The sequence below is a fragment of the Abramis brama genome (assembly GCF_963993115.1).
Source record: "Abramis brama genome assembly, chromosome: 14".
Lineage (NCBI taxonomy): Eukaryota > Metazoa > Chordata > Actinopteri > Cypriniformes > Leuciscidae > Abramis > Abramis brama.
Window position 1 is genome coordinate 9777580 of NC_139976.1, and position 26698 is coordinate 9804277.

Here is a 26698-nt window from a genome sequence, read left to right on the forward strand (position 1 = left end):
GAGTTTCGATAAAGTTTCGACATTCAAAGTCCTGTGAAAACATGGCGGCGCCCATGACATGGAAAAGACTTGTGTTCTCTGCATATACTCCTGCGTTCTCCTGGGTTTTCACGAGGATAACAGACCGATTTTTCAGGACACATGATCGAAGGAGAGGGTAAATGATAGCGATCGCATTATGGCTTACATAAAGACAGACGATAGAAATCGCGTAATGTTAAATCGCGTGTTTGGCTAATGTTAGCTTGTGGTTGTATAAGGGAGAGATCTGACTTACGGTCATGTGTTGAGCTACAGTTATCAAGATGATTTTGATAATATGAGCTATAAACAATAGAACAATAAAGATGGTTGCTGATTTTGCTCTGCTATTGTTCATTAGCTTATTTCCAGTAACCATCATTATGTCCAGTGACATGTCATTATGTTTTTAAAGCTATAGTTCACCCAAAAAAATCCAATTGAAGTGAATGGTTACTCCTTAACATATTTTTTTCGTAATCCTTTAATGAGCTGTCAAACTGCACACTGGTTAGTGTGATGATAGTTATCCCCTTACCAAATAAACCAAGGATCAGGGTTTGTCAGCTGTTATTACAGCGATGCTATCTGTTTCAGGCATGTCTGATCTGGCAGCTGTCAAATATGTTATATTTCACGATATTCTATGAATGTAAATATGGACACTTGTTCATGTTCTTTTTCTGATAGAAGCATGTAGTCCAAGGTTGTTGCCTGTTGATCAGATATTCTTGTTAAACTGCTGTTATGTGATGTGCATTGCAATGAAAGAGGTTCATTCTTAAAAGCACTGGTTTACAAAGCAGCCATTTACTGCTGGCATTCTTCTGTAAAGGTCACTTTAATCAAATCACTTTTCAGCCTGATCGTATTAGAGGCCTTTTCCTGAATATCTTCACTTGTTAGGGCAGATCTATGAGGGTTTTTGAAGCAGGGTTGATGCGTATGAGAAACACAGATAGTTAATTTGTGTAGACTCACAATCTGACACTCACTATTGACCTTCACATTGTTTTACACTCAGTCTCCACAGGGTCACGGCGCTCTCAAAGGCGCCTCTTTTCTTTTCGTTTTCTCAGGAGTTATGTGAGATCTACTGTAATGTGCGGTGAGACTCTGGGTTCTGTGAGGAAAAGCACCGTCTGGGTCATAGAGAACTCGACGTGACCTTGGTGTTTGGCAGTAGATCTGAGTGAAGGGTTGCCGTTTGAGACTTCATGCTGTGTCACACAGACCATATTACTGCCTTTGTGTCTTCTGAACACTGTTGCATTTGGAGCTGGATTTAGGGCTCTGTCCTGACTGAGTAGTTTGAAATCAAGTTTTGAGAAAAGGAGAGCTGTTGGTTTAATTATTGTTTTTAAAATAACAAAAGATATTGCATAAAATGGTCCACATTGCACAGTCATAGCTGTAACTGCATATGCTAATGAAATATTGAAACTTCTATTTGTTATTTATTCTTGCTGTTTTATTCACTGTTTTGCCAGATGCGACAGACCAGGGCACAACAATATTTGTTGCCAATATTTTCACATATTATTGTGTATTGTGTATATATTTTCCCTTTTTTTTTTCTTTTTTTTTTGTACAAATAACAGCTAAGCAAATAAAGTACTAAAAATAACTTATTTGTTTTTTTATTTGCAAAAGTAGATGTCAAAAGTGTAATTTATAATGTTACCTAAAAAAATTCAATTTAAAATAAATGCTGTTTTTTTAACTTTTCTATTCTATTCTATTCTATTAAAATATTAAGCAGCATAACTGTTTTCAACATTGACAATAAGAAATGAGCACCAAATCAGCATATTAGAATGATTTCTCAAGGATCATGTGACGCTGAAGACAGGAGTAATGATGCTGAAAATTTTAAATTAATTTTAAAAGGTATTTTGAATTGTAATAATATTAGACAATATTGGCATTTTACAGTAGTTTTGATCAAATTAATGCAGCCTTTGTGAGCATAAGAGACTAAAGTCTTACTGACCCAAAACTTTTGAACAGTAGTGTGTAGTAACTACCCGTGGGGAGTTTATTCGCACACTTTTGCCGGAAAAAGTTGTTTGGGAGCCAACAGGAAACAAAAACCAAGCATGGAGTTCAGTATCACTGTTCAGCCACCAGATTATACAATATTTACTAATACTGTAAACTGAAACACTGCAGTGCATTGTGTACAGTTGAAGAGTTCTGCCAGCCTCGCTCTTGGATTCTGATTAAAAGGTCGTACTTCCTGTCATCCTGTAGGTCCGCTGTGCTGCTCTTGGCCCCTCTTCTGGCAGAGGCGGACTCAGCCCCCCTGGCCTCCTCCAGACCTCCAGGCTTCACTGGTGTCGAGGGCCTCCACTCTCGCTTCCACTGGATGGCTGATCATGTGCCTGCTTTCAGGGTCCCTGGGGGCCACATACACATCCTTCACTCACCTGATGAGTTTTATCAAGCTATGAAGGTGTGTGTGTGTGTGTGTGTGTGTGTGTGTATGCTGGGTGAAAGTCAAGCAATTGCACCTTCAGAGAACCATATAGTCAGTAAATGACTATAAGGTTGTAAAAAGAAATCCTCTGTTCAACACTGAACTGGCCTCAGCTTAACGATGACAGACTTCATTCCAGCAGAATTGAATTCTGTTTGATCACTGAATCATTTTCCTGTTATCACTGTAAAGGTTTAAAAAAAAACTTTATTGTATTGTAAAGTGCTATATAAATAAAGGTGACTTGACTTTGGCTTTTATGTCTTATCAACAGATATGATCTCACTCCAATTAGTGCCTTTCTATTTATAGTCATATTTATATCATAACATTGTAAAATATAGTGTAGATGATATTTACGAGAAGATGATGTTTTATATAACAAAACAGGTGGATCTGTGCCAAATATCCATTCTTAACGTCATAATGTGTCTCTTGCTATCAGTTTGTTTTATTTTGAACAATAAAAGTAATAAAATGTTGAAAGATCTTGTATAGTTTTAATTGTAATATTGTAACTTATTTGTGAAATTGTTTATGTTAAAGAAATTTGATCTTGCCATAAAATCACCTATGATACTCATATGGCTCTAAACATAAATAAATGTAAGATTAAAAATGGAATTTTGGTCAAATCCTGGTTTTTCCATTTCAGAAGATTGTCTAGCTGTGTTTATGAAGATAATAGTTTTTTTTTTGTCCAGTTTGTTTATAAGTTTGCTTTGTTATAATATTAACCTTTTTTTTTTAATGCAGAAGTAAGCTTCATTCAGATTCAGTTACCGCTACAGGTAGCCTAAATAACAGGAAGAATAACAAAATGCTGTAAATGGTAAAAACAATTTTTTGGATTATGATACTATATTAAAATAATGTGAAAAGTAACAGTTTGCAAAATTAAGCAGCAGTTTTTGTACAGCTAAAATAACTAGAAGCGGTTTAGAGAGGAAGCCTCCTTGACACAATCAAGTTACAATGGCCACCCCATTAAGCAGAGCTTACTCTTATATTAAATATAAGGCGAATAGCTCAACAACAAAAAAGCTTTAACTCATTAAGTTTGTTGTTCTGTTTGCCCAGGCTCGTATCAAGACAGCCAAGAGTCGTGTGGTGATGGCATCACTGTACCTGGGTACAGGACCACTAGAGCAAGACCTGGTATGTAACCTGTCTGCACACATTTACTGTCACTGAGAAAGAAAAGCCTGTCTTTGTGCAGTTTCTCATTGAGAATATTACATAAGAGGAAGTAATGTTTGGCATTAATCATCCTCTGTTTTAACCTTGTAAGTTCAAGAGAATAATTTGTTAAGCAAGAAGATCAGTAAGGTAACATTTCCTTGTTCGAATAATTATGCAAAACCAGCCAAGCCATAACGTTCCTGCAACAGAAAAATAATCAAAAATGAAAATATTGCTTAACCCTCGTATATGGTTAAAAACTCTAACATGGATTATATAATTAGAGGCTTCTTTCAGTGACTGTGTAATTTTTTTTGAAGGTTGATTGCATGGAAGAGGCATTAGAGCGCTCACAGGAAGATCATGCACCTGATCTCAAAGTGTCTTTTCTGCTGGATTATACCAGAGGCTCAAGAGGTCTGTTTCTGTCTCTTTCACACACTAGCCCCTTTCACACAGCAATCCCGTTCAATTACCGTAAAATTACCACAATGACTTTCCAGTAAATACACAAATGTGCAGTTCACACAAGCAACGGCGTTCAGTCTTTTTACCGGAAAGGTATCATTCACACATCAGTACCAAAATACCAATAAACTCTGTGATGTCAATCATTGGAAATGACCTTTAAATGCTGAGCTGTTTTATTCATCTACCTGGATGAGGAGACGCACTTCAGTTACTTTTTTTTTTACATCTGAGTGACAGGCGCAAGGGGATGATCACACAGAACGCGGTTTGGCTCTTAAAAACATGAGACCTATATTTACTGTAGTACTGCAGTTACTATAGTACGTGCTTGATGGATGGAAAAGAAGGCAGGGTCTCGAGCGCGAGAAGCGTTGTAATGCTCAGACATCTGCATGTTAAGAGCAGCAGAACTTAACGTAAACAGCTCCAACAGAGCTTTATAATTGGCCCAAAACAAACGCATTATGTCAGCGCACCTGAGCTCGGACATGCTCATACCGGTAATCTTCATTCTTTCTTCACACACCATCATGCTGGTAATTTACTGGTAATGTTACAATTTATCATGCTGGTAAACTGCCAGAACTGATTTACAGGTAATTTTGAAAAGGTCCTGTTCACACATGATCTCTTAACGGTAATTTACCAGTAAAGACTGTATGTGTGAAAGGGGCTACTGTCTCACACACACACACACACACACACACACACACACACACACACACACTCTCAGGCTTTGTTCGGACAGACAGCAACTGGCATATCCAACCCAAATGCTTGGAGTTGTTGTAGTCTGAACAGCAAAAACAAGTGAGAGCCTGATCCAATACGATCTAACACACATTATGTGGTATTCAGTGCACTCATTTAAAATCACGTTGAATTGTGAAAGATTGAGTGATTTCAGGCACATCATATGTATGATTGTGTAAAATACAGTAATGTATCTGATATGTCTAATATGTTATGAAGTCATTACTATATGTATATTGACAACGCTGAACATGTGGATATGACATCATCACGTATAAATGACAGTGAGGACAATCAGTCCCAAAGATCGGATTTCAAAGTCAGATGAGAATTTCTGCTCTGTGAACAAATCTTCACACTCACTCACTCGTTTGTGAACTTCCCTCTATATTGTTCTTTATTTCCTTTTAAAAGTCATAGCTTGATCGTTTTTGATCACATTCCTATGAAACTATCAGGAAATAATGCATATAGAAAACCCCCTGCTAATGTTCGTTTCCCTCTGTGAACACTGACTAACATGCGTGCAACATGTCTATTCTAATATAACAGCGTGGGTGTAATTTTGGAAGATTTCCAGCTTTAGTAATTGTACGTTGCTTGTTCAGACCTCCACCCTGTTTTTTATTTTATTTTACCTCACAAACTACTTAAAAGGAGCTATTAGTCATTCCATTGACTGCTTTCAATGTGCTGTTGAACTGACCCCATGATGTTAATGATAACCTTAAATATCATGGTAACTGAGGCATCATATTGCAGCATTTACCTTCATTGTATGGTTTAGATTCTACTTGATCTCATGAAAATGACTCTTATTATGAGAATAAACAGGGCAGTAAAGTTTATTCTTTTTTTTAATGTGAGTTGGCAATTTCTGGCGTGAGCGACAGCAACCGTTGGCAATGCGTATGATATACCGCTGTGCTTCTACGCAATGTGAGGACTACCAATAGGAGTGCTCCAAGTGGTCAAGGATTTTTTTTTTTTACGAATATTGAAAAAAGTTGTGCTGCTTAATTTTTTTGTGGAATCATAATCAAAAGATCCTTTGATTAGAAAGTTCAAAAGAATCTTGAACGAAACAATCTTGAATCTTGAACAAAAGAGTCTACTGTCTTTGGCATCACAGTTCGGTAGTGGTGCTAGTGAAGGACTGACTTGTGTTACAGGTTATCTGTTTTTGTTTCTGGTTTGGGTGAGATTGTCACATGTTTTAGTTGTTTCCTTGTTTTCAGTTAGTTTCCATGGTTATTCATTGATTGTTTGAGTGTGACAACTTGCTAAGCATGTCTTGCTTACTTTTAACTTTTATTTGTCCCCAAAGAGCAATTTTTTTTCCAGAATTACTACAACACTTACAATACAAATGTAAAAAGACATAATACTATATAACTAGATTATAGAATTAATAGAAAAAATTAGAGATACACCAATTTATCAAAGTTTATCAATTTATTAACTGCGTGAAGGCACCGAGTTGTATAATCCAACTTTTTTCTCTTGGTAAAATAATTAAATACTTGCTAAAATAAAATTAAATCGGTACAAAATACTAGCCTGGAATACCAGACCTAAATCTAAAAGATTAATGGTCTGGCGTCGACTAATGAAAATCGGCCAGCTCGAGGGGCGGCACCAAGCATGTATTTGAAAATCTCACTGCACGCAATTGGATAACACTACGACCAATCACAACAATAAACCCTATACGCTTAGCTACCAGGGGAGCTAACTGGTAGATTAGACTCTTGACATATCTGGTCAGCAAAACAGCAAAAACTTCCTTCTTGCAAAGGAACGATTCGAGCGGCGTCTTCTGTTCCTGTTTTAGATAAAAAGCCAAGTCTAACTCATTCATTATAGCAGCCAAAGCCGTTTCAAACAACTGTTGTTCATCCATAGCCATCTTGCAATGTTTACTAATGACTTTGACATCACAGCGCTGTCGTCATCTGTTTAGCTCGCCTCTGGCCCGCCTATATCAGATAACCCGATGTGATTGGTGCAGCTCAGATCGAGGGGCATATTTAATGAGCATCATTACTGGAGTTCTGGAGAACTCTGGGTTACCAGGGTAACAAAATACAGCAGAGCTAGACATATACAGACTGCCACAACGACTGAACAACGCTCGGGACAATTGACGGAACTGTGACTGTCCCGATCGGGCCAGTGCTGCATCTTCACGAATATTTATCCTTTCGCACATGTTTTTAAATCTTGTGAATTTAAATATTCAAGAGCAAGAAGAAGTGATAGAGAACTCAGTTCTACTCGCTGTGTCAGAAGTTTTGTTTGTGCACACATCCAAAGCGCGCACCAGGAAAACTACTGTTAGATCCACCCTGTTTATTTCATATGCATCTTAGTTCTGTTGTATTTGTTTATGTTTATGTATTTATGTTGGCCCGTTGAATGTTAAATGGATCCAATCAATGTTCAGTAGAAATTATTTGATGCAGCAATAAACTAACTAGTATACCTTAATGCATGCATTTTTAAACGTTGCTAATTTAAAACATGATCAAAACAGTAATCTATTTTAATGACAAAAGTTAAAATAAGAAAGCAGGTGACAAATATCGGTATCTGTGGTTTTCAGTGCATGTCCCTTTAGTGTAGATTACTAAAGATTCATTAAAATTTCCCTGTTTATTGTTTTTGCATCTACAGGTAAGCACAATTCCCGCACAATGTTACTGCCGCTGCTCCAGCGTTTCCCCGATCAGATGAGAGTGTCCCTGTACCACACTCCAGACCTGCGGGGACTGTTGCGTCTTCTGGTGCCCGAACGCTTCAATGAAACCATCGGGGTGCAGCACATCAAGGCATACCTTTTTGATAACAGTCTCATCATCAGTGGGTATGTACACATGCATACGTCACTGCAAAAGTGGATACTACACATGTACACTAAAATATGCTTGCAATGTAAATACCGACATTTCTCTCTGACAAAATATTCCCACAGCTTTTGCTCTTCATGGTTCCGGGTTTGTTTGTAGACTGTATGGAGCTCAGTGGAGGAGGGTATGTTTGTTGCCCACTCTGAGTATGATATCGTCTCATACAGGGCCAATCTGAGCGACTCCTACTTCACCAATCGTCAGGATCGTTATGTACTTCTGGAGGACTGCGAGGAGGTGGTGGATTTTTTTGCTGAACTCGTGGGAGCCGTGGGCGACGTTTCACTGCAGCTCCAGCCTGACAACAGTGTGCACATGATGGAGGGAATGGTGCATCCTTACAAAGGCAAGTGCTTTTCAAAGGGAGGGACCTGTTTAAAACAGACGCTACTTAAATGTAAAATGTCATGCTTTAGGACAATGAGAGGGGAGTTCACTGAGAGTTCCTTAGCATTAACTTTAACGCTCCTGAGGAATTATGCAAATGAGGCAAAGCCCAACATTCACAAAATGCTGAATGCGATTTACACCACTTTGTTAGCTTGAAGGCCAATTCTGAGCGATAGATTGTGGCAGCTATCTGGCCTACTTTAGTGAAACTGTATAACATTGCTCTAAAAGTGCATTTGATTACACCACTCATGCCTGGTTATGATTAATTACTGCTGACAATATCTAAAAATATGCAAATTTAATGCCTTAGACCAGTTAACTGGAGAAATATTCAAATGATATGTATTATAAAATATGTATCATATGAATATTTTTTACATTTATCACAAAATAAAAGTATAATTTATACAGTATGCAGATTTATTGCCATGGCCCTGTTAACAGGAGATATAACAGGAAGATTCATATTTGTAAATACAAAAAAAATTCTTATTCTACTACTTCAAATTAGGTAGACAGGAAAATGAATTTTATGTAATTTTCTGTGTTTTTGTGTGTGATTTTGGCAGTATGAACATTCTTTAATTTATCACAAAAAAAACTGGTTAAGAAATTTTTTTCCTGTCTACCTAATTTTCTTTTAAATGCTGCTTGTTTGGCTCGATGGTGTTTTAAGCCCCCAATTGCTCCTTAGAGGCAGCTAACCCTACCCTCAACCTTAAACCTACCCATCCCCTCGCTGCCTGGAAGGCGCCGTTGGGGGCTTAAAACACCAAACACCGCTTGGCTGCATATACATGTGCTGAAAATAACATCAATGGCTTAATTTAAGCATGCAAGGCGTAGTGCTACCATCATTACTACCATTAAAATGGACTGTGTGGTATGAATATGTATTGTTTATTACAAACATCCTTGTTTAGGTGCTGCCAGTCTGTCTAAATGCAAGTGATCAAGCAACTTCGTCAACATTTTTCTGTCTATGAAAGTATTCATGATAAGAGAAATGAGTGACACTCGTGGTTTCTGACATGCATCATGAATCAGAGGTATGATGGGAAATCACTCATTTCCTTGTTACACCGGCATTGTGGTAACACGTTGAGTAACAGGAAGCTCAAAGCCTGCTTGCTAGCCTCAGGTCTCTGTGAAGCTCTTCAGCCATGACTCGGTGTATCTTACGGTCCCCAGGCTCAGTGAAGAGCACAAAACGGGTGAATGAGTGATTATGCCCATTCAGCTTCAGTCCATATCCGTAACCCAGCGCCGTTCGATGACATAATTGTGGTGGAGCGGGCCCACAGTTTGTCACAGATCCCAGAAATAGTGCAATGATGTCACCTTGCTGGTGGTAAATGATCTGTGCTGGGAGGGTAGGAAAGGAGAGATGCAGGAGGATGATAGGTTCGGGAAGGAGCTATTTGGACCTCGCTACAGTCTGTCAAGACAATGAGGTCAACGGGAAACGATGGACTGATAGCCGTGAGCGAGAATAGTGAAGTATGACGGTAAAATGAGGACAATATCAGAGTGAGAATAAGGGTGCTCCGATTGATCGGGCGCCGATCGTTATCGGCCGATAATAGCTTTGTATGGTTTGATTGTGTTCTCTACAAAGGCCGATCAGATGACACAAAACTCGCATTTTTCTATGCGCAGCTAAGATTGCTTCCCTACATTCACCGGTCTGGCAGTTCTACCAGGTGTCTGAAAAGGACAATATATTTGCAATGTCTTTGCTGAGAGGGAACGCATTGCAATGACAGCAAGAAACTAGCGCTGGGTTATTTTAGTGCATTCCTTTCCTTCACAGCAGTGCACTTTCGTTCCTCCCTAAAAGCCTAAATCTCACGTCCAAATCAGCTAGATCAGTGATATGAAGTGAACTTTGAGCTTCGGGTTCACGCCTAAACTGTTAACAACACAGAAATATGTTAAAGTACACAGCTTGGTGATATTCGCTTAAACACTGTTGGTTATGTCTTAAGACAGTTAACATGAACAGTTGGGAAATATGTCACATGTGTATCAGTATATTGGATCCATGCATTCAATAACCCTTAAAGGGACAGCAGCCTAATATTCCTACTGCCATCTGTGTCATTAACGTTTATTAAACAAGAAAAGACAAAGAGAAAAGCACTCACTTCACTTTAGTAGATTCAGTAGGATTACTAAATATAAATCTTTAATGTATTCAGTGAAAACAATGCAGTGTTGAAAGTAACAAGTGATTACTTTCAGTTGATGTTTTGTTAACTGTTCTGTTATATTTAAGCTCTAAGCTGTTCCTAATCACTTCTAGAGAATGTTGCACATGTTGCTTGCCAATAAATAAGGAGTTGTCAATTCATGATACTTTCTCATCATGCTTATTTTTTTATAGGCCTTCTTAAAATACATTGTTGTTAAGAATAGTTGGCCTATAATTTATTTCAGTGATTGATATCGGTGATCTTATTGGCCAATACTGCTTCCAGTGATCGGTAATCATTGATCAGCCCCAAAAATCCTTATCGGAGCAGATCTAATCTTCTTCTTAGTAAAGAAGACTATAAAGCACATGCACTCCACTCAGGGTGACACTCTTTTATGCAGCTTGTGGTTGACGTGGCACTGCAGCTCAAGCCTGACAACAGTGTGCACAAGATTGAGGAAATGGTGCTTACCTGAAAAGTGGTTTCCTGGAAAGTGCTTTTTAAGGGAGGGACCCGTTTAAAACAGAAACTACTTACATATACACTGTCATATTTTAAGAGAGGATTTCACTGAGAATTCCTTATGACGGTCATGTGCATACGTTGTTTAAGCTTCCGAAATGAGGGATTATGCAAATGAGGTAAACACCTAAACACATTCACAAAATGCCAAACGCAACTTTCTTAGCTTGCAGGCGGAGTGATGGATTGTGGAGGATGCATCTAAATACTATAATCTGGCCTAATTCAGTGACCTAAATTCTGTATGCAGCTCATCAGTGACTGTATATGTAGAGAGAGAGTGCAAAAGCCTCATCTTCTAGTAAGAGTAAAGGCCCATGATGTACGTCAAGTGAAATCGAAGAACCAATATGTCATGCCATTTCGTCAATTTTGTTTGAAAATTGCTTTGTGAGTTTAGAATAGTTCTGGAAAGGTTCGCTCCGGCTGGTAAACGCCCTCGAGCTACCATTGGTCCATGGTGATTACGTAATAGGTAGGTGTGCTCTGAGGCTCCGCCTTCTTTGATGTGGAAATGATCTCCGTTTAATTTCTTCTGTTCAGACCATCAAGGTCAGATGCAAGTAAAAACACGAAAACACTGGAGAGCTGCTTTATAGTGGAAATTAAAGTTGTACTTCTAATTGAAAGTGACACGGACACTATTTTTTTCATGTTTAATAATGTGAAGCTGCTTGCTTTAAAGCAATATACAATAAGTGATATATAAATAAACGTTGCTGGAGTGCAGAATTTCAGAGCTTGCACAAACAAACTCACATAAATATGATCAGATGCTTTCTTAACTGCTGTTTTCTCACCCCTTTATTTTGTTATTGATAGAAAGACAGCACATTTTTATATATTTTTTTACATATTCATCTAAACACGACTCTCAGCAGCTTTGGCAGCATCAGGATGTTCACTACCACTATACAGCTGAAAAGGTGTTTCAAACCTTAAGCGAAGGATGAAAAAGAACTTCTCTGTCGGTATATGGGGGCCTTTACTGGAGCGCCGGCCCATTGAGAAGCTTATCCGCTGAGTCGCAGTATCTCCAGTAACTGGATCCCACAGTCTGTCGGTAAGAGCCGCTGAACTTCGTGGCCCTGTTAACTGGATGTGTTTGGACCTCTGAGGCCTGGAGGCTTGGGGTGGCTGGCTTTGAGTCTGTGGGGAAATCCCCTCTATCCTGCTTCAAAGAGCCATTTATTTGTTCTCCACCAGCCACACATATTTCTTATTCTCTGCATTTAACAAACAGAATATTCCGAGCGGCCTTGCTGCACATTCTCCCTGTTAACCAAATAAGCTCAGACACCGTCTTCTGCCATACATTACCAACATTCAGCATTCTGCACTGAAGCTAATTCATTATTTACAGATTATCTCTCTTGCTATGACTCACCGTGGCACATTATGTCTAGCAGAGGCGCCAGGGTTTGACAGAGCGCCTTTCCAGACGGTCAGCAGTTATTGACCCGCGTCTCTGAGGTTTTGATCATGCATTTGCAGGATCTCGCATGAACAAATACCTGAAAAAATGGATTGGATTGGAGAATTACTTGTTTCGCATGCATACCTGTTAAAATGAGTGTGACTGTAAACATCCTGTTAAGATCAGTTTACTAGAATTATTCTGCTTATCTTTGCTTTCAGGTATTTTGACTTGATTGACATTTAAGGCTCTTTTTCAAAACCTTCTGAAAAGTTATTGTGCCATACTTACTGAAATAGAGCCTCATAAGAGACTTATTTTGAATGCTCTTCTCACGAAAAGCATTTTGCTTTACAATGGCTTGTTGCTATGCTTGCACAGTGATATTTACACCACCTTTCAAAACTTTTGGGTCTGTTTGACTTTTTTTGAAAGTAATTCTGTATTAAAGTGACAGTATAGACATTCATAATGTTACAAAACATTACTATTTCAAATAAATGATACATCAAGATGTTGGGTCTGGGAACACACCATTGGCACGGCTCAATCCGAGGGGCGGGATAAACGGTTGTCTTTCAAATTCCCTCTGCATGCAATAGGATAGCGCTACAACCAACCAGAGCGTTTTCCAACCAGCGGAGCTAGTTGATAGATTAAACTTTTGCCGTATCTGGTCGCCAAAACTCCGAACACATCTTTCTTTTTTAAGAATGACTTCAGTGCCGTTCTTTGTTCTTTTCTCAAAGAAAAGCTCAACTCCATGTCTTCCAAGTCGCGGCCAAAGCCGATTCGAAAGACAGCTGTTCGCCAGCAGCAGCAGCCATCTTCTTTGTTTTTAAGTAGCAGGGAATTCACGTCACAACTCTGCAGTCATTTCTGCAGTCATTATGTTAAGCCCGCCCACCGACTCTATACACGATGTGATTGGCCTGACTAGAGTTTGGTTTTTCCAGCTCCAAAGCCAACGGAGAGTTGCTAGACGACACTGGCTGCAAAATAAAATTTGCTGCCGCTAGGGTGCATCTAGATTTCTATGCTAAAGCAGCACAACTGTATTCAGTGTTGATGATAATATGTTACATTGAAAACTGTAATTATGCTGAAAATTCTTTTCCATCACAGGAATAAGTACATTTTAAAACATATTAAAATAGAAACCAGTTAAATATTTTATAATAGGCTGTTTTTACTGTATTGTTGGTCAAATAAATGCAGCCCTGGTGAGCATGAGAGACTTTCTTCAAAAACATTTTTAAAATCTTACAGACACTCAACTTTTGAAAAGTAGTGAAATAAGCAAGAAATACATAGTACACACAATTGTCAGATAAAAATATTCAAATGTATCTTTGTTCATCTATTTTTCTCAGTGTTTGTCAGTAGTGAAGGAAATATGGTTATAATCAACTTTTTATCATGCCGTTTTCTGCCGTTTTGTTTGGATTTTTTTTCACTGATCTCACCACAGTGCATTATGGGATCGAAGTGATGTGACATTATTATTCTTCCACAACCAATGTTTTAGAACAGCTTTTGTGTCCCTGTGCTTAAAATGCTGCTTATATAGGCATCTGACTAGGTTTTGGAACGCAACCTAAATGTATCCAACATTTATAAGCATTTCAACTGATTTGAGAGTTCTCAGAAGAAGTCTGTCTTGTGGTTTTACAGGTAACAGAGCAGATTTTTCTGCATCAGCACAGAAACGGATCATGGAGGTGGTGAATACGGCCCGTGTCCGACAGAGCATGCTGGAGACTGAATGCCCAGAGGTTCCTGATTCAGATGGGATGGTTCCAAATGACACCTGGATCTTTCCACTCATGCAAATGAAGCCTCTGGGCATTTACTTGGATGAACAAATAACCAAACAACTGCTCATAGAGGCAGGTGGAGACTCTGTCATCTACCTGACATCGGGTTACTTCAACCTGACGCGCACCTACATGCAGCTGGTGCTGGGTGCAGCAGCAGACTACCGAATCCTCATGGCCTCCCCCGAGGTTAATGGCTTTTTTGGAGCCAAAGGAGTAGCAGGAGCAATTCCAGAGGCCTACGTTCATCTCGCCCGACAGTTCTACAATAAGGTGTGCATTTCTTTAGTTTGCCATAGGGCTGGGCAGTATGACGTGTATTTACCTGTGTCGGTAGAGATAAACGCTTCAGTGTAGACAGCTCTCTTTTATATAAGGTGCAATTTAGTTTTGTCGAGTCATGCCACCCTCGTCCACTGTGGGCAGTATGTAATCATGTTACTATAGGTTGTTTACGTTGCCGAGCAGCAGCGTCACAAATTGGTGCATTAGTATAGAATTCAACTGAATTGTGAACTTACTGTCACATATAATATATTGGCTATTTTATAATATTTATTACAATTTGAAATTTGAATAAGCTGTTTTTGCACTCATGCCAGACTCTCTGAAATACTAAAAGTATTTAATTCTGGATTATTAAATTAAAATAACAAAAGTATTTTGTGACGCTCTAAAGTTTAAAGGAACACCATGTAATTGTTGGTGCTCTTGTGGGTAATAAACCAAACTGCATGCTAGGCCTGTCGCGATAATTAAATAACCGTCTGATCGCGATTATTTGATCTAACCGCGATTGTTTCAGACAACCGCGATTATTGCGCTCTTTTATAGGCCTACGGCACAAGGGGGAGTCATGGACCAAAATAAATAGACAAGCACTAATTACGTTTTCCAGCAATATATTCAAAGTCATCTGAAGCCATTCCATAGCTTAATGTGAGGGACAGTACAGTAGTATATTTACATTGTTAAATTAAAGTTCACAAACTCGTCTGCAGCTGTCAATCATTCCATTCAGCATTCAAACAGTGCGCGTCGTCCGGTTACGAAAGGATACACGGTAAAACTTTCTCCAATGTGACATTGACGTTATAATGCTTGATCTGTAGATAAAGGGCTGTGGATTTGCATAAAATGACTTTATTTTGCTGGAGTTTTTTGCTGTTTCTAAATGCCTACACAGCACAAGGACTATGAATTGGCATCAGACGCACAATAACTGGAGTTTAAAACTGTGAAGAAACAAATGATCAATAAATTGTTGGACTGATATACACTAGGATTTGTGCCCTCGACATTTCTTTGCTTTGTGCCGTGAACTTTTAAATGCGCACTTGTGCAGCGCTGCGCACTGTGACTCCATGTTGCATTAAGCACATCATTCTGCACCCGCGATGCGCATACGCGCTTTGTTCCGCTCTGTTTTGAAGTGTATCATATTATCATGGTTTGTGCACATTTGTTTTTATTAACATGTTTAGATTTTATTAAATTACTGTGCAGATGTTTTCAAAAATTACTTTTTGCTGCTGATTTATACACTCACTAAGTTTAATAAACAAATTGTCATAGCTATTGAATATATTTATTTAATATTTAAAGGTGTTAACTGTAATCTTACACTGCAAAATGATAACTTACAAAGGATTAAATTCATCACAATTATTTAATGAATGAAGCACAAAGCCCTAAAACAGACAATTAATCGGCATAATCGCCAAAGCCCTAACACAGACAATTAATCGTCAAAGCCCTAACACAGACAATTAATCGTCAAAGCCCTAACACAGACAATTAATCGTCAAAGCCCTAAAACTGACAATTAATCGGCATAACCGCAATTATTTTTTAGACAATTAATCGTCAGCCAAATTTCATAATCGTGACAGGCCTACTGCATGCTTTTTGTGGAAGAACATTGTAGCCAGAGCTTCTTCTCTCTGTATGTATATGACGAGTCATGCAGATACTGGGCTACTCAATAGTCAGAATATAAACACTTATTATAGGCTTGCTATAGTGATTTCAGGACAAAACAAAAACATAGTTTGGAAGATGGAATCATGATGTACTCATATACATTTTGAACAAAAAAGTTACAATGTACCTTTTAAAGTTTTTAAAGCTGTATTTATTTAATCAAAAACATCTCATTTGATCAATTAAAATCTTTTGTAAAATTCTAAATGTCTTTACTGTCACTTTTGATCAACTTAATGCATACAAATTGATATAAAGTTATTTTAAAGATTTTTTAAGCAGTTTATTATGGTTGCTTGTTCTATAGATGTGCTGCAGCTACAAATTGCACTCATTTAGCAGGATTGAGTGGTGCTTTTCTGCTAATGTTTTATAACCTTTTTTCTTTAATTTTCATTGTTGGTTTTAAAAGTGAAACATTCAGCATCCTGTCCATTTCAGGTGTGTCAGCTGGGTCAGCAGAGCCGTGTCCACTTGCATGAATACCATCGCCCCGATTGGACATTTCATGCTAAAGGTACGTGTTTATTTTCTGAACTGTATTTTTTTTCTCAGAACTGAAGTGGATCAGCCCAGTTCCCAAAACTTGGGTGTAACAGGAAAGCTCATAATTTAATGTGCAGAGCAGGTTTCCCAGCACCTCTGATTGAATAGCCTCAGAGTTCTTCCTGGACAGCTTCAGGACACAGAGGCTGCCAGACACATGTGATGTTTTCTCTGTAAAGCAGATGTATGCTTTGGCCACGTTTTTTTTTTTTTTTTTTGGCTGTTGAATGTCAATCTATTTCAGCTTTACTGTTTCAGCATGTTTTTAAGACAAATCAAATCTAGCCAAAAGCAACTGAATCACCACAATGTTATTTTTCAACCTGTTGTTGTGTTTGTAACCTGAGTGGTTATTGGTTTGATTTAAAAATGCATGATTTCATTCTAAATTTGATGTGATTATTCATACGGCATTAACTGAGTCTCCTCATACACTTTAATAAAGGCCCCTGACCTGAAGGGACAGAATAAAATGGTGCTGTCTGGGGAAAAATAGATGCGTGATAAACCTGAGTAGCGTCAGTGGAATTCAATTTCATGCTCCTGTTGAGAAGTCTGGCTTATTAGATAAAGCCTTGTCATGCCGTCATTTCTTGTAAACAGTGGAGCTGAAGTGGGAACAGAAGGGTGCAGAGGTTCCTCCAGCTGAGCTGCAAAGAGAATCAATGAACATTAGCTGCCATTCTGACGCTGGCCGCGCACCTCAGGAAAGAGACAGTGACTCTGTTAAGCCATTCACCAACAGTTTCATAACTGCGTGTCATGCCGTAACTGCACAATTCTGTCTCCAAAAAGCCTGTTTTTCCATTGGCACTTTTGCAGTCATTTAAAAGTGGTAGCAACTAGCAAGTAGGATGGTTACTTCTAGTGGGGTCATGTGGCAAAAAATCCCATTGAGATTAATTCAAGTTCAACGTTCAAAGAACTTTGTTTTAAGAACTTTGTATGTGAAAAGGATGGTTATCAATGCATATAACACAATCAGGCATGAAAGTTATCAACACCATACATTTCATAACATTTATCAAGTAAGTAAATAAATGTATTTTTCAAAAGTTATGTTAGAATCAAATTTGGTGTTCTTAAAGTGCTAGTGTATTTGAAATGCTAATGGATAATATTGGAAAAATGGGTTCTACTAATGTCAAAGACTGGGATAATCTCCATCCCAAGTATAGTGTTCAAAACTTGATTGGACCCATTACACTACCATTCAGAAGTTTGGAGTTAGTATCAGTTAGATGTGTTTTAATGTTTTTGAACAAAACAAATGTATTTTATGATGAGTTGATATTTGATCAGATTTGGTAATTTTCAACTGTGAAATATTATTACAATTTTAAATAATAGATTTTATTTTAATAGATTTTAAAATGTAGTTTATTCCTGTAAAGTTGAATTTTTAGCATCATTACTCCAGTCTCTAGTGTCACATGATCCCTCAGAGATTATTATATGATAATTGATTATTATCAATGTTGCAAACAGTTGTGCTGCTTAATTCTTTGGATAAATAGAAAGTTAAACAAAGTGTTGATCATTTTTGATCCATTTAATTCATCATTGCTGAAGAAAAGTAGTTTTTTTTTCCTCTCCAAAAACCCCAAACAAGTGGTTATAATTGAAATACCCAATGCCCATGATGGGACGAAGAAAGTTTTGCATTGTGTTTTCTTGTATTAGTTTGAAATTAAATTGAATTAGGGTTAGGATATAGCCTAGGACAGTTTTCACTGTTATGCTGATGATACTCGGCTCTATATTTCTTCACGCCCTGACGAAACTACATAGGAATACATAGCTGATATTAAAAATTGGATGACTAGTAATTTCCTACTACGTAATTCTGAAAAAACAGAGATTCTAATTATTGGACAAAAAACTTCCTCACGTAATAACCTAGAATACTGCCTAACACATGATGGCTGCTCTGTCAAGTCTTCGTCGTCGGTCAGGAACCTGGGTGTGCTCTTTGATACCAAAGTCACGTGTCTAGTATCTGTAAAACCACATTTTTCCATCTTAAAAATATATCTAAATTACTTCATATGCTCTCATTGACAAATGCGGAACAATTAGTTCATGACATCAAGGGTATATTATTGTAATGCTATTATGGGTGGTTGCCCTGCATGCTTAATAAACAAACTACAGCTGGTCCAAAACGCAGCAGCTCGAGTTCTTACCAGAACCAGGAAGTATGACCATATTAGCCCCGTTCTGTCAACACTGCTTTGGCTCCCTATTAAACATCGTATACATTTTAAAATATTACTGATTACTTACAAAGCACTAAATGGTTTAGCTCCGCAGTACTTGAGCGAGCTCTTAACGCGTTATAGTCCTTCACGACTATTGCGATCTCAAAATTCTGGCCAGTTGATAATACCTAGAATATCAAAATCGACTTCTGGCGGTAGATCCTTTTCCTATTTAGCACCAAAACTTTGGAACAGTCTTCCTAACATTGTCCGGGAAGCAGACACACTCAGTTTAAATCTAGACTAAAAAACACACATCTTTGACCTAGCATACACATAACACATTATAGACTTCTATAATTCAATGTTAGGCTGCATAGATTAGGTTAGCCGGAACCGGGAACACTTCCCATGAATCCTGATGTACTCGTTACATCATAAGAAGGATGGCGTCTACGCTAATATTAGTCTCTCTGTTTATCCCGAGGTTTACCCCAGTCCGTCGGATCCAGGCCGTATCCAGATCTGATGAAGGACCTGCGCCTGGATACGACAACTAGTCCTGAAGTGTCAACTAGACTCTCCCCTGTGAAGGCCTCCTTCCCTTCCCTTTACCTCAGTACAGATAAAACGTTGTCAGGATAATTCCGGTTCACGTGGCTACGTGGGAGCAATACAAATTCTGTATTATAAATTTTAAGGCCAGACAAGTAGTTTGTTGAGGGTTGGTTTGTAAAGAAGGACTACACGCCTGCGCACATGTATATTAAAATGCGCATACCTATAGACTAAACGCGTAATACGCATGTGCACACCATCAGCATTCTCACAGGTTGGCGTTTTTAAAGTTTGTGCAAAGAGAACTTTAGGGTTTTCTGTCATTGCAATGGAAGTGAATCAATCAAAACTAACTTTAGCTGGACAATAACTTTATTCTAGAGCTGCTGTAAAGCCAAAACAATCTCTGTTACTTGAATTTCCTATTATCACTGTAAAGCTGCTTTGAAACAATCTATATTGTTAAAAGCGCTATATAAATGAAGGTGACTTAAGGTGACTTGAGTTGACATAGTTAGTTTAGCCTCATATAAAGGCTAATTGTTGTTGCATGTGTCCATAAGGAAGTCCTAAGAAACTAATTGTATGGTATTTCCGGCAGTTGTGTTACCTGATATTCAACTTCCATCAACAAGAACATTACCTCAGGTCAGGGTGGTTGCCATTTATTGGCAGGTGTTTGAAGTGGCAAGCAAAGCCTGCTGCCTATTAATAGTACACATGTTTGTGTACTGTACTACATAGCTTAATAACTTTGTTTTTTCTTTTTAGATGAGTTGTGCATTGTTGGCTGTGGAAATTAAATATGGCTCATGTGACAGGAAACAAATACTGAAAAAACACTGTAAAAAACAAAACACTGTAAGCTGCTTTGAAGCATCTGACAAATGCATAATTTTTGCAAAGTGAGGGCACTTACAATATTTTTAGAGTCATTGTAAACAATTGTTCAGTAAAATGAAGCATTATATAAAGCACTTATCATCATTACTGGTCTGGTCAATTCAATTTCTGGTCATTTTTTTTCTCTCTTCACAGGTCTGTGGTACTATGTGGGAGGAAGAGATCACCCCTGCCTCACTCTTATTGGCTCCCCAAATTTCGGCTATCGCTCTGTGCACAGGGATCTTGAGGCTCAGATCGCCATAGTAACAGAGAATGAGGAACTCCAGATGCAATTGCAACAGGTTGGGCTTCCTCTACGGCACCGTTTCTTAGGGTACTGGGGTCATATAACCCATAAATCTTGTGTCGGGATGTTTATCAGCTGTTGGTACTACCTATGATTTCCTTGACTCATCATTTTTGTAAGGGTTTACTGGAAACATCATAAAAAAAATCATATCAATCATATAGATCATTGAATGTAGACCAATTTATTGGCTGATTTAAATACTGTAATTTTCTGTAACACTACATCTTTTTTTTTGTACCAGAGCAATGCAGTCATTATCTTTCCAATCTCAAACTGCATAATTGCATATAAAGGAACCATTAATCTATATTGGGAACAGATGCTATAAAAACAACTGCTTAATTGGGACGCCGTCAGTTTTTATAGACTGTAAACTAAGTTTCCTGTAATCTTCACTTATCAGATTGTAAGTGATCAGTTATTATCAGTTATATACTCGTCTTTACGAGAAAAACCCTGAGATGACATAACACTTGAGATGGTGAGATAAAAAAAAAGAAAAAAAAAAGATGGTTTACATGAAATCTTGTTTTCTGTCTTGTCCAGGAGCAGGAGGAGTTATACCAGAGCTCGACACAAGTGTCAAACTCCACATTTAATCAGCCGGACCGGCATGTAAAGTTGTGGGTGAAGCTTGTTACTCCCCTCATCAAGAACTTCTTCTGAGTTCAACAGACAGTGAGATAACGATCACCTCAGGCCTATGACAGGTTTGTTGCTATCGTACCTTTTCATCCTTTGCTGTAGAAGATCAGGCATATCAAAGTGTTGGTTTTAGTTTCCAACATGAGTAATTCCTTCTGGAAAATCCATCTTAAGATGGTAGCTGCGGTTTGGTACATGGAAGCCGGTTATTAGCCAGGCCAAGCTGGTTATTATCTGGTCCAAGCAGGTTATTAGCTGAACCAGGCTGGTTATTAGCTGGTCTAGCAGTGACCATGCTCCAAAAACCATTTTGACCACTTTAAAGTCAGAATGAACCCTATTTACCATCTGAATGCGTGTTTCTTGTCTCATTGTGAACGATTTATTGGGGGCTGTTATTCCAAAAAAAACATGTTCGTAGTGTTAAATCAAAATATCATAACTGGACCTTCCGGTGACTTCTCTCTTGAGGACTCTAATATTTTAATCTGATTAAACCCCGTCCCGTTCATAATTTTTTATTGCAACGCCCAAATCTCAACATAGAACCAAGTCCCTTGTCTACACTTTTTATTTTTCAAAAGTCTGTTACTTTCAGAAAAGAAAAGGTCCATCGCCATTTGTTTCATCGCAAATGTAATGGAATTGCTTGAACCAAACACTTAATAACATTTATTTTTTAAAGCATCTTTTTTAGTAAGTGAAAAATAAAAACAATTGTTTATTGCTCATGTTATCTTTCTGCATTAATGTTAACAGGTGCAACTTTTGATTTTAAAAATATATTATTAAATGTTAAAATTAACGTTTAACTGAGATTAATGTCGTAGAAGTGTTGTTTATTTTTAGGTCATATTAACTAATCTAATGGAGTTAACTAATGTTAACAGAGTCGTTTACACCGCTCTCTCGTCTCACCTTGTGTCCTGTTTTGGTACATAAATCTATTTAATTACTTCAAGAATACAGTTGCGATCTGCGCTCAAAATTCGAAATCCTTTTAGTCACTTTATTTCACATTTTTTACATTTTTCACAGGGTAATAATAACACAGATGTTTCGACTCCCTGGCCTTCTTCAGTGTGTTGAATGCTCTGATCCCTCCACCCACTATTTAAACAGTTATATTGATGTCATCAAAATCGGTCAGTTAAAATCATATAATATGATATTGTTAAATGTAGGCTACACACCAATAATTTTCATGAAGCACAATACAATTTTACTCTAAGGCTAAGCACAATAATCACAATAATTATATACATGTATACAATTATATTATATATTATATACATCAATCCAGGTAACCACATCATATACATAGCAGTGAAAGAAATACATATATCACCACCTCTATGTGATCCCAAGACTTGGAATGTTTTGGGATAGAGGAATTAATAGGATCATGTAGAGGAGATTATATAAATAAAGCGAGAAGCATTTTGGATTCATAAATTGAAATCACTGGCTCCTAACAGCATGAATGAAGAATTAGATTTTTCTGTTTTCCTATAATGAGATGAGTTGTTGATTATATGAGATATCTAGATTACTACATGATTTTTACAAATGTCATATAATAAATTAAAGATCAGTGTTGGTTAATGACGATGTATTTCTGATGACTTGAATCATTAGGTCTGATGTGGTTACCTGGATTGATGTATATGGATTTTTAATTTGTCTAATTGGTTAATTATTTTGATTATTGTGCTTTGTGTAAAATTGTATTGTGCTTCATGAAAATGATTGGTGTGTGCGTTTAACAAGATCATATTATATGAGGATAATTGCTTTTGAACATTTAATTGAGTGAGTGATTTTTAACATTGACCAATTTTGATGACATCAGTATAATTGTTTAAATAATGGGTGGAGGGATCAGAGCATTCAACACACTGAAAAAAGCCTGCGAGTCGAAACATGTTTTATTATTCCCGTGAAAAATGTGAAATAAAGTGACTAAAAGGATTTCTAAACTCGAGTGTGGATCACAACTGTATTCGTTAACTAATGTTAACAAATAAAACCTAATTGTAATGTTTGACTACCATACCAGCTACCATCTCAAGCCAGGTTTTCCAGCAGGGATGAGTTGGTGGTATCGGGTATTGTGTGCATTTTGAAGCATAAATTAGCCATTCGCATGAAATGCTGTGACGGTAGTTGCCTTAAGCAAACAAAAACAGAATTCAGCATTTTATTCCGCTTCCAAACAAATGACTTGGCTCTCTTGCGCTCAGTATAGTCAGACTTTCCCCGAAAATGGATATGCAAAACCTCGGCCTGCCAGACAGTGGGTTCTTAAGAATGTACATTGTCACTCCAGTGGTTCCTTCAACCCAAATCCTCGTTACACAGCCCAGCGTGGAGCGAGCATGGCCAGACCACAGCATGAATCTGGTCATTGCAGTGCTGTCAGGCACAGACTGCTCAGCAGACTTCAGCTGCACTGGCATTGACCTCCGCGAGCCCCCCAACATCTGGAGGCCGTTACGGCTGTTTTTCCTGCGTGCTGTACCATTCCTGCTCTTTCCTCCGTTTGATTGCAAACATGCTCCATCTCACTTGCTAAATGTCAGGATTTAAGATTGTTATTTCCCTTTGAGCCTCTGGTATTAACAAAATGAGGCTGTCTAAGTAACTATGAAAAATTAAACAAAGTTGAAAGACCTCTAGCATGCAGAAAGCACAGCAGAATTGTGTTCCTTTCTGTGTGTTTAATTAAACATTTATGCTAATTTGATCCTTTTTTTGATAATATAGCTATATAGTTATCTTTTTTGGTTATTGTTCTTGGTGTGAATGGGCCTTAAAGGGGATGGTTCTGAGTAATTTCATTTGGGGGGGGGGGGGGGGGGGGGGGGGGGTGTTTGGCTCGAGGGGATAGGGGATGGGGTGGCTCTAGGGGATGGGGGATGGGGGGGTTGTGGGGGGTGGGGGGTGTTTCTAGGGGATGGGGGTGTTTGGCTCGAGGTCATGGTGCAAAGGACCCTAGGTTGAAATTACTCCGAACCATCCCTTTAATTGTCCAAAAGTGGGGGGCCACTCTAGTATTCTTGAGATTTTATTCTGAAATCCTTCAGAAAAGTGTATGTGTCACTTTCCAGGAAGAATTCTTCTGCAATCTGTTTTGAATTTCTCATGCTCCAGTGACTTAGTCACACTTCAGGAGAACTAAACTTTTGAAAATTCCAGTCACTAAAAATTTAATCTCAATATATAAAGTTATTAGACTTTACATTAGACTTAATGTAATATGGTTTGCTGTCCAACAATAAGCAGGGTTGTCCTCTGTAGTTCTCACTCTGCCCTCTAGTGATTATTCAAGTACATTACGCTTAAAACAGAGAATTTTTTTTTTTTTAAATAGTGGTGTTTTTCAAGGTAAACATCACTATTACTACTGAGTACTAACCTGTTCTACTGACATTAATGATACCTCAAATTGTGCAGCTTATTGAAATTATTTAGAGAATGTACAAATAAAATTTTTACTTGTAGCATTATGTAGGTTTTCATGCACACTACTGGTCATAAGCTTGGGGTCAGTAAGATTTTTTTTTTTTTTTTTTTTTTTAAGAAATCAATACCTCAATACCTTTTCATACATGAAAGAAAAAAAAATCATGGTTTCCAAAAACATTAAGTAATGGCTGCCGAATATTCAGCTGTCATCACAGGAATAAACTGCATTTTTATTTTTATTTTCAGATGGAGGTGGGAATACATATCTGGGATTTGTACAGGAGGCGCTTGCAAATATCGACGGTTTTGAAGAGGACTGGCATTGTGGGCCTCAGCCAGGCAGCTCCAGTGATGACCACTCAACTAATCAGCTCTGTGCTATTATATTTAATAACATTCATTCTGATCTAACAACCTCATTGTTTGGAGAAAATGCATGTAAAACCAGAACAAAGAATTTACTATATGTATGAAAGTATGATGGATATGTATCTGTTAGCAACATGGCAGATATGAACGTTTGGCCATCAGTTTGATGTGAATCTAACATTTATGTACATATTTTAGTTAATTTAATTTTTTTTTTTTTTGTAAACCATTTGTATTATTTTGTCATTTTGATAAGATGCTGTTTAACAAAAAACCTTTCCATTTCTGAATTCTTTCCGTTGTACTTTATTTTTTACTACATTATTTTGGTTGAAAATGGCAGAAGCAGTTCATTAATATTGATTTCATTAATAAGGTCAATAAGTTGATCTCGGGAATACAAAGTGATGCAGTTTGAGTCGTGCGCATTTCAGCAACCCTTAGTTACCTCAGCTGAAAATATCCAAACCATCAAGGCTGAGTGCCTTAAATATAACAATTATTTAAATGAAGAATTGTCTTTTTCCAAACCTGCATGAATTTTATTTCTTGGGACTCAAAAGGACAACATTCACTATTGATGTATTGAGAGAGATTTTAGTATTCCACTCAAGAAAGTCATTCGGGTTTAAAATGACATGAGGTGCGAGTATCTGAATATTCATTTTTAGGTGAACTATCCGTTTAATACTCCAATGCTCACTAATCATACATGATTACTGAAACTGAGAATATGACTTCCATTAATAATTAGTACAGAAGAGGTCTTAGGACAGCTTCAAAACCTGACCAGGCTTTAACGTTTACACAAGCCTTTACACATTAAGCATGGGATGGATTTGAGTACCTTTGTATTAATTTGTAGCATTTCATGACTGAGTTTTACTTGTTTAAAGGGAATATTGCAGTATTATTTTAACATCAGAGTTGGTTTGCGAATTTGGATTTAAATGTCATGATTGCTAGTGTTTGGGAGCGACTAACATAGATGGAAACGGTACTGTTTAAAATCATGTTTCTCTTACAGACAGATATGCTACCTGAGGAAGATGAGGCCTTAAAACCACTTCATCCAACGCACAAGAACTTACAAAATGGACAAAAACATTCTGTACCATATGAAGGCACAGTGTTTATTGTCATTGTATACATTGTTTTTAAGAATAAAAGGCTTATACAGTCATGGCTGAGTGAGTTATTTGATGTGAAATACAGATGCGTGACCTTTATTTTTGGTCTCATTTTGCCTGGTTGTTCAAATTAAGTCATTTGTTTTTAGTAAAAGGCCTTATAATTTATTTCCAAGTGTAGCTTTTGTAACGATATAAACCGGGTTGAAAATCAGCAATATCGATAGTATATGTAAATGAACAACGTTTACCCACTCTCCGTGTTCCCTGGACCGAGAAATTCACGTTTAACAGCAAAACATTTGACAGCTTCAGCCTTCAGGGCTAAACGGCCGTTCCTTTCAGTTTTTTCTGTCCGTTTGGCATAAAACTGTGTGTAGTCATCCAGTTTGAAATGTTGCCTACAAACACGTTTTTCAGATTTTCTCTCCATATTTACAA

General features: G+C 37.7%; 1 protein-coding gene across 1 annotated transcript; it reads left to right on the forward strand.

The window, feature by feature from the left end:
- pgs1 (phosphatidylglycerophosphate synthase 1) lies at positions 1-26310 on the forward strand. Its single transcript, XM_084135191.1, has 11 exons — positions 1-157; positions 2275-2476; positions 3581-3658; positions 4003-4099; positions 7583-7772; positions 7983-8161; positions 14020-14435; positions 16587-16662; positions 20489-20637; positions 21192-21355; positions 25005-26310. Exons 1-10 carry the CDS (start codon positions 42-44, stop codon positions 21309-21311), a joined length of 1623 nt encoding a protein of 540 aa, XP_083991317.1. The 5' UTR covers positions 1-41; the 3' UTR covers positions 21312-21355; positions 25005-26310.
- Positions 26311-26698: the final 388 nt, after the last annotated feature.